Source organism: Humulus lupulus, chromosome 4 (assembly GCF_963169125.1).
Source record: "Humulus lupulus chromosome 4, drHumLupu1.1, whole genome shotgun sequence".
Taxonomy (NCBI): domain Eukaryota; kingdom Viridiplantae; phylum Streptophyta; class Magnoliopsida; order Rosales; family Cannabaceae; genus Humulus; species Humulus lupulus.
This window is the reverse complement of record NC_084796.1, coordinates 121,850,706-121,860,685: the sequence shown is the minus strand read 5'-3', so window position 1 is coordinate 121,860,685 and position 9,980 is coordinate 121,850,706. Positions and strand designations below refer to the sequence as shown.

The window sequence follows — 9,980 nt, the reverse complement described above, 5'->3', positions numbered from 1 at the left end:
CCACTGATGCTCTCCCCAGCCCGATGTTGTGGGAGAGGAAGATTTTGTTGACCTTCGCCTGGTTGATAATCTTTGAGACGATCCTCTCCGCCTCAAAGAACGCGTCAGGAGCTACCTCGAGCTCCTGTTCCACCGCAGGCCCAAAGTTGGGGATCGGGGATTTGGGCATCACCGCTTTTCCTTTGTTTTGCTGGGAGGACGAGCTGCCAGCGGTCTTCTTTGAAGCATTCTTCTTCGGTGCCATATGGTCGCCTAGCGAACAAAAGAATAGATTTCAGAAAAGGCGACCCAAGCATGAGGAAAAATCAAATGTTCTTTGCACGAGCTGAGGTAAGCCTAGCTCGTGGAGAGTGAGACCACGCGGTTTTATGAACACGCGTCTGTGCTCCCAACAGATCCCCGATTACTCGGAATTCGTGTGTCAGGAGGGTCAGGTTAAAATGTTGCCTTGGAGGGAAAGTTCCAATAGGCATGAAAGGCAAAACCGCATGTGAAGCGTGTCCCCTAAACTACCCGGTTTTGCACCCAAAATACCAAAAATCCTGCCCAGAAATTTTCCCCAGAAAAGGCATCCTGTAAACCTTACTCCTAAATGATTTCCTACTGCAAAAATACCCTAACCTAAAAGGCTTTCACCATTCGCACCCACAAAAACCAGTAAACCCTTGCATGCGGCTACAGTAAATATTTACTTAAGCTACAGTGAAAAATATTCTCAAAACATGCACAGTCAGGAAACTTACAGAGTGTTTGGCTGGAAAGTGGGTGTAGGAGTCGCCTCGGCTGGAGCTTCGTCGGAGTTTTTGTTTCCAAAGCTTCGAGGGAGTCCTTACGCCTGAGATTCTTGAACGCTAAGGGTGGCAGATGGAAAGAAGAGGGTTTTCTTTTTTCTGAGATGAAGAGAGAAGAAGAAGAGAATTTCTGAGAAATTTCAAATGAAAGGGTGGCTCATGCGTAGGGTGGCCACCCCTTTTTATATACGTGAAAGGTCACATAAAGAGGGTCGTTGGATGGCCCTGATGTGGGATCCGAGGCCCTCCACTCGATATACGAAACGACGGCTGGGTATAGGCTAGGCCATTAAATGCGGTTCTCGGAAGACGTACCGTCCCCAACCACGATGCTCCACGTATTAGGCGCCTGCATAAAGGGTGGAATGTGAAGAGTTCATGGGGAAGCCTAAAAGCCCCTACTGTGGCCTTACACGACGTCGTGTACCACGAGCAGGGGCTTGGGGGGCAGATGTACGCCCTGATTTTCCACGGGCTGATTAGCGAGCTAAGGTACGACCTAATCATGGTTACCAGGCAGACATCCCCAGGACCGGAGCTGCCATCGTAAGGTCCTACCCCCTTAGCTCGGAGTAACCTAAGGGTTCGCCAAGATTGCCATAGGATTGAGCCTAAACTCGAAGGCTGAAGATCCAGCTCGCAATACGAGCTGGAGTTGGAGGCTGTGGCCCCTTATAAAGTCAACCACGCAAGGTAAACGTGCATATATCAGACATCACGTGTTGGATATATCCCTGACTTCCCGGACACGCAGCAGGAACGTGCGTATTCAGACTCCCACGACTGATTTGGGCCGTGCAGCTCATTATCCCCTTACCTGTTGATTTGACCACACTCATGTGTCAGGTTTAGGAATTAATCATGAATGTCACAGAGTTGACATGATAGGTAAGAAGGTCACGGGATGACCTTCTTACCAACTCCCAAGTGCCTTCTCCTATAAATATGGATACCTTGGGAGTTAATAGGGGTTGGATGCTCGATTGTAAGAAATACATTGTAATCAAATACCCAATATATAGCAATAATACTGACTAGTGGAGTAGAAGGATTTTAACCTTTGAACCACTCAAAAACGCATTTGGTGTCACCATCTCATTTCCAAGATCATTCATCTATTTCGGTTCAACATTAGCACTAATCCCTTTCTCTTCTTTTCTTAATTACCTGTTGGCGATGAACCGCATCAACACACCCTAATGACTATAGGTTGGTCCATTGAACCATAGTGCACCATATCTAATAATATAAGCTCAATAGGCCCAATATACCCCTTAGGTAAGAAGGCATACGAGACATATATATATATATATAACATATATGTTGTTGGGTGAAGATAAGTATGTGGTTTTGGTAAGGGTTGCTCTCCATAAGTTCTCTCTTGTATTGCGATTTTCTAATTTTGTTTGTGTAGATTGTAAGAGATTCAAAGATGAACATTGGAGACTCAATGTCAGGTATGTTTTATCTCTATATATTTAAATCAATGCTCTAAATAAAATGTGTTCTTAGATTGTTGCATGAGCATATAATGTTGTTTTGAATCTGATTTATGGATTTAATGCTCATAATATTGTTTACAATTTAACAATTGGTATCATGATAGTATTCCCAAGTCTGAAAATGCAAAGGATTTTCTTGCTGCCATTAAGGAAAAGTATAAGAAATTCTCAAAGAATGAGAAGAATGAACACTTGAACATGCTACATCACACTATTTATGATGGTTCAGTGACATTAGGGCTCACATTGACAAGCTCATGGGCCACTATCATAAACTTAAGGCCATGGATATGGACCTTGGTGAGGATTACATGGTGTGGTTGGTGATGGAGAATATTCCATCTCAGTTTGATGCGATCAGATCAAGCTATAATGCTCAAAAAGAGCAGTGGACTGTTGGGGAGATGTCTGCTATTCTTGCCAAGGAAGAAGAGGACATGAGAAAAGGTAGGGCAAGAAGTATCTCCATGGAAACAAATCCCAATAATTCTCACAAGAGAAAGTTCACTCCTAGTAACTCTAGTGACCAAAAGCATCATAAGAAGAAAACAGTTAGTTCCAAAGGGAGTGGACAGTCAGTCTCATCTTCTACTGGTCATAAGAATGAGTTTTTCAAGGGAAAATGCAACTTTTGTCAAAACTTTGGGCACAAGAAAGCTGATTGTTGAAAGCTCAAAGCTCGCGTAGAAAAGAAAGGTAATTATCATGTGATGGTTTTTTTAGAGTCTAATATTATTGATGTGCCCTCAAATTCTTGGTGGTTGGATACTGGAGCCACAATTCATGTTACAAATTCCTTGCAGGCAGTGACAAGTCGAAGAAGACCGAGTAGTTTGGAGCAGCATGTGTACATGGGAGACGATACAAAAGTCAAAGTTGAATTTTTGGGGACAGTCAGATTACAATTGAATACAGGACACTTCTTGGAATTACAGGATGTTGCTTACATACCCTGTATTAGGAGGAATTTAATTTCTGTATCTATTCTGGATAGACTGGGTTATAGTCTTCATTTTGGAACTGGAAAACTTAATTTGTATCGTGACTCTCTTTTGGTTGGCAATGGAATTTTATGTGGAAACTTATATAAACTTGTTTTGCATGATGTTACTCCTATTGTTTCTACTTCTCTTAATACTGTTGTTGGTTCTAAACGTGCAAGGTTAGATTTAAAATCTTCTATGTTGTGGCACAAACGTTTAGGCCATATCTCTAAAGATAGAATGCAAAGGTTGGTGAAAGATGGGGTTCTTCAAGATCTAGATTTTTCAGATTTTACTGACTGTGTTGATTGTATTAAAAGAAAGTTAACGGCCAAGGTCAGAAAAAGTAAAACAGATAGGTGCACACGATTGTTGGAGTTGATCCATATTGATATTTGTGGGCCTTTTGTTCCGCATGCTATTGGTGGTTATAAATACTTTATCACCTTCATTGATGACTTTTCCCGGTATGGCCATGTTGAGCTCATTCGTGAAAAATCTGAATCTTTAGATGCGTTTAAGATTTTTAAGACGAAAGTTGAGCTTCAAAAGGGGAAGAAGATCAAGGCAGTTAATTCTGATAGAGGTGGAGAGTATTATGGATGTTATGATGAAAGTGGAAGGAACCCCGGGCCTTTCGCTAGGTACTTACAGGAATGTGGCATTGAGGCAAGATATACAATGCCAGGAACACCCCAACATAATGGAATTGCTGAAAGGAAAAATCGCACTCTTCTTGACATGGTGCAATGTATGTTGATTCATTCTAGTTTGCCAGAGTTTTTATGGGGTGAGGCATTAAAGACTGCAGCTTCTATCTTGAATCAAGTGCCCAGCAAGTCTGTCCCAAAGACGCCTTATGAGCTATGGTCAAGTAAGAAACCAAGCTTGCGTCATTTTCATGTTTGGGGTTGCAAAACAGAAGTGAGGCCCTATAATCCACAGTCTAAGAAACTTGATCCGAAGACCATTAGTGGCTATTTTGTGGGCTACACCATTGGATCAAGGGGTTCCAGATTTTATTGCCCATCTCACACCACCAGGGTTATAGAATCAGATAGGGCTGTCTATTTTGAGGATGAATTTGGTTCAAGTCAAGGGTCAAGAGAAATTGTTTTCAGGGAAGAACACATTTTTGTCCATGTACCTGTCGCTTCCGCTCCTATTGATGATCCTGTGATTAAACAGATTCCGGTAGAAACTCATGATGAACCTCAAAATCAAGAACAAGGTGAAAATCTTGATATTGGGGATGGTGAAGCTATGGTGAGAAAATCACAGAGAACCTGCAGGTTTGCTATTCCTAATGACTACCTTGTCTATTTACAAGAACATGAGTTTGATGTGGGAGACACTTTTGAGCCAGTTACCTATCAAGAAGCTATGAATAGTCCTCAATCTGTATTGTGGATGGATGCAATGAAAGATGAGTTGAATTCTATGTCACAAAATCAAGTTTGGGAGTTTGTTGAATTACCCAAAGGTTGCAAACCCATTGGATGCAAATGGGTGTATAAGATCAAACGTGACTCGAATGGGCAAGTGGAAAGGTATAAGGCTAGGCTTGTGGCTAAAGGCTATAGCCAGAGAGAAGGTATTGATTTCAAAGAAACCTTTTCACCTGTTTCCACCAAAGATTCGTTGCGAATCATTATGGCTATAGTTGCTCATTTTGATCTAGAACTTAATCGAATGGATGTGAGGACTGCCTTCTTGAATGGAGATTTATTTGAAGATGTTTACATGACTCAACCTATTGGTTTTGAGAAGTTTGGCAAAGAACACATGGTTTGCAAGCTCAAAAAGTCTATCTATGGGCTTAAACAAGCATCAAGGCAGTGGTATCTCAAGTTCGATATGATTGTCACTGCAAATGGCTTCAAGGAGAATGTAGTAGATCAATGTATATACATGAAGGTCAGTGGGAGCAGCTTTATTTTTCTAGTATTGTATGTTGATGACATCCTTCTTACATCTAATAATTATGATCTGTTGTCTGAGACGAAACAACTTTTGTTTAGCCATTTTGATATGAAGGATCTTGGTGAGGCTTCCTATGTGCTTGGGATTCAGATTCTTCGGGATAGGGCTAATGGTATTCTTCGTTTTTCTCAGAAGACTTACATTGATCGGATCTTGAAAAGATTCAATATGCATGCATGTTCTCTTGGGAAGGCACCAATAGTGAAGGGTGACAAGTTCTCAAAGGCTCAATGTCCACAAAATGATAAAGAGAGACATGAAATGAAAGTCGTTCCCTATGCATCACTGGTTGGTAGCTTGATGTATGCTCAATTATGCACACGCCCTGATATTGCTTTTGTTGTCGGCGTGTTGGGTAGATACTTGAGTGATCCTGGTCTTAGCCATTGGAAAGCGGCTAAGAAAGTCATGAGGTATCTTCAGGGTACAAAGGATCATATGTTGACTTACCGGCGAGCTGACACTCTTGATATAGTTGGGTTCAGTGACGCCGATTATGCAGGATGCGTGGATGATAAAAAGTCCACTTCAGGCTACATTTATATGATGGCTGGAGGAGCTGTTTCATGGAAAAGTGTCAAGCAGACACTCACAACATCTTCTACGATGGAGGCAGAGTATATGGCGTGTTATGAGGCTACTTGTCAAGCAATATGGCTGCGGAATTTCATTTCAGCATTGAGTGTTGTAGACTCTATTTCGAGGCCGCTGAAATTGTATTGTGACAACTCCGCAGCAGTAGCTTTCTCTAAGAACACTAGGAGTACTTCTCGCTCAAAGCATATTGATATAAAGTACTATTTTGTTAAAGAGAAAGTCGCTGAGTCCCTCATTTCTATTGAGTACACGCCTACCACTAGCATGTTAGCAGACCCACTAACGAAAGGCTTACCTATATGTGTGTTTTTAGAACACGTTGCCCGAATGGGATTGTCAGGAGCCTAGCTTGTTGAGCTCAGTGGGAGTTTTGTTATTTATGTATTGAACATGCTAGTATTTTGTATGGATTGCTTATAGCTTGTGTTTTATTCTGAACATGCATAATGATAATTGAAGCTACTTTTTCTTGTTGCTATTACGTATATATGTTTATATATGTATATACTATTGTTCAACGAAGTGACAGGTACAAAAGAAGATGAATGCGCATAGTCTCAATCAATTGTACCTCATGCATGTTTGGTTTGATAGTTAATGGTTGTTATGATATTTAAATGTCGACAGGGCCAAGTCATATGTAATATTTGTATCCTATCAGTATAATATTATGTATGATTTATTTGATTGCCATATATGTGTTAGACAATATTATGGTGGTTTGATTATATTGTCCAAGTGGGAGAATGTTAGAATTATTGTTATGGACTAATATAATCATAGACATTATTCCATAATCACAATCATTAACTAAAGTGCCTACTAATTACCAATAACCATAATGGGATGGTTTACACATACTAATTGCATTAGAGGCATATGGTAGCACCCTAATGACTATAGGTTGGCCCATTGAACCATAGTGCGTCATATCTAATAATATAAGCCCAATAGGCCCAATATACCCCTTAGGGTAAGAAGGCATACGAGACATATATATATAACATATATGTTGTTGGGTGAAGATAAGTATGTGATTTTGGTAAGGGTTGCTCTCCATAAGTTCTCTCTTGTATTGCGATTTTCTAATTTTGTTTGTGTAGATTGTGAGAGATTCAAAGATGAACATTGGAGACTCAATGTCAGGTTTGTTTTATCTCTATATATTTAAATCAATGCTCTAAATAAAATGTGTTCTTGAATTATTGCATGAGCATATAATGTTGTTTTGAATCTGATTTATGGATTTAATGCTCATAATATTGTTTACAATTTAACAATGAGTCCTAGAAACGTCGAGTGTATTTCAAATTTATCTTTCATGTATGCAGTCTAAAGTAGCAGGTAATTTAAAGCCATTAATAGTTGTAGGCAGCTGTAAATCCTTGCAAGTGAGTGAAGCATTGCAAGGTCAGGTCCATTCCTATAACTAGTAATCTCCTCTCAGAAGTTGCTGGTAATATTTTTTACATGAATGGAATAGAAAATTGGAGAAGAGTCGTACTTAACCGATCTTCTTCATTTGATGCTTCCCATTTGATATATTAGATGGTGTCTCAGCGGTAGTCTGTGAATCACTGCTGCTCTGGTCTTCTTCAAAAGCCTTAACTGGGTCTGCATATGAGCGAATACAAGGCGCCCTGCAGAAACAGTGCCAAACATGGATTAACATATCTATTCGCACAGAGAATTTATGTTTAAGAACATAAGCTTTAATGTATTTTACCTGCTTGATTTTATAAGCTCGTCATCTATTGTAACATTTTCATCAAATATGTTGCCTACAAGAACCACAAAACATCAAGTATTTTCAGAACTAGACAGTGAAGTAAAAATACACTACCATTCAATGCACAGCAGATTAACCAGATACGGTCCTGGGTCATATAAAATAAACAGAAATTTGTGAAAAGCAGGATAAGAGATAAACAAACAATGATGGTCATATGAAATATGGTGGAACTGGGTCTTATATGTATTTGAGCTGAAACTTGTGAAAAAGGATTAAGAATGGACTAACAGGGTAAATGAAACTGAGGATTTTAGGAACACGAAATTGGATACAAGGGTTAAGACATCTAGAGCACTTTAACATAAATATAATCAGTGATAAAACTCAGACCTGCATAGTTTTGCACTATACAATACTATTTGGATAAAAAACGTCATTAAAAAAGGTGCTATTCTAACTGAAGCGTGCAAATGAAATATGAAGAACAAAAGATTGTCCATACAAAATCCAAATTAGAGATTTACTAGATTAACGAATTCATAAAAACATTGTGAAACCTAATATGATAGCATGGAAGACTAAGCTGCATTGAGCAGGAAACATATAATAAGGAATGTAAGTACTCCTACCTCCATAAAGGTCCTTCTTAGTAAAGTATTTTGCCATTAATCGGCAAGTGTAGTCCGCTTCATATTGCTTGAACTTCTCATTGTGGTTTGCAACATAAACATCACTAAATAAATGCAGAAAACCGAATATCATCCAGCCATTGTTTCAGAACTACTCAACCAAACAAGACTATCTCGAGATGGACAATCAAAATTCAGGGCAACAAAGTTGTGACCTCATCTAAAGCCGGATAGCATAACAACATAGAGCCTACTAAAGTTTCGGGTATAAAATTTTACCATAAAGCAAACAGGTCAACTGTGCCATCCAACAAATGACAACGCGAAATCAGTAATATTTGTTTTTCTCTTCTAAAAAGCCGTCATTCTCTCTTGACACAAAAGGGTACAAGAAAGGCAGCTATAAAGTGTTAACTAAGAGTTTGAAATAAAAGTATTATCCAATCAGAGTGTTAATTATTAAACTCTTTCTTCTTCTTAATTAAAAAATAAATAAAAAGAAAAACTAATTTAGATGTGTGTGTATACATAAATATATATACTGAGTGTTATCGAAATAGGTATTTATTCCATTTTACAGCAAGATTATTAAGAAATATGAAATCTGGAAGAACAAGTGAAAGTTGCAGAATAAATTTCACTGAAACAAATTGGTAGAGAGAGAACAAAGTCAAATACCAAGAAATGCACACTAAAATAGCACCAGTAAAAACAATCGAACAGATATATTGATCAATAGACTGAAGATTGCACTTAAAATATCCAAATAACCCATGCCAGAACAATAAAAATGGTAAAAACATTCGAAGCCGAGAAATACTCACTGGAAATTGCTGGGTAACTGGGATGTTTTTGCGTCTGCGTTGTTTTCTTCTGCCTTAACCTAATGAGAAGGAAAACAAAATCATAAAAGCTAGTGTCATAGACCATATATATACACATATATGTTTACATGAAAAATAATAATATAAATGAAAGTACGTTGAGATAGAGCGAGAGAACCTGGAGTTCAGCTGAGATAGGAGCGTAAGGAGTGGGTTTAGAGGGAGAGTTTTCCGAATTGGAGGCGGAGGAAAGAGATGGTGGAGACGACGAAGATGGCATGCTCGCCATTGCAGTGTTTATATCTTAGACAAGGAAAAAAGAAAGAAGAACAACAAAAACTTCCTTGCACCAAATTGCATCTGCTGCTTGGCTTCCTTTATTTGTATATTATTTTTATTACTAATTAATAATTATTTATGAATATTTATATTTACAGCACGATGCCCTTCAACTAATCACGAGATTAGTCCTTTGATAACAATTAATAACATTTAAGTCCTTCGTTTCATGAAGCAATTGATAAATTGATAGAAAATCTTGAGAAACATGGGAAAAAATGGCCTTGTTTACAAGTTTAGAACTTTAATATTAGAAGTAAATTTCTTTTAAAATCAAAGTAATTTTATTTTTATTATTTGGATTCAAACCAAAAATGACAAAATATGTTTTTTTCCCATAAAAAGTGATAATTCAATTTAATGTAATTTTATCAAATTTAAAATAAAATTGTGGCAATGAAAAATTCATTGAAAATAATTATAAGGAAGAAGAAAAAAAAACTGCCAATTAAATAAGTTTTGTATATCCAAAATAGTATGCAAAATTAATCAATGAAAATTTTTGTAACTTTGGGACACTCTTGAAAAATTAGAACTTAAATTTTAAAAAACATGAAGTAAATATCCTATAGTAAGGATAAGAAGAGAAAACCAACTTAC

The 9,980-nt window shown here is 38.1% G+C and overlaps 1 protein-coding gene across 1 annotated transcript; it reads right to left on the bottom strand.

Moving 5' to 3' along the window:
* Positions 1–7,136: 7,136 nt before the first annotated feature.
* On the bottom strand, positions 7,137–9,407 carry LOC133830769 (uncharacterized). The gene is made up of 5 exons (XM_062260839.1): positions 9,220–9,407; positions 9,042–9,100; positions 8,218–8,321; positions 7,583–7,637; positions 7,137–7,496 (listed from the first exon to the last, which is right to left on the bottom strand). The coding sequence occupies exons 1-5, from the start codon at positions 9,328–9,330 to the stop codon at positions 7,361–7,363; spliced, it is 465 nt and encodes a 154-aa protein (XP_062116823.1). The 5' UTR covers positions 9,331–9,407; the 3' UTR covers positions 7,137–7,360.
* Between the last annotated feature and the right edge of the window lie 573 nt (positions 9,408–9,980).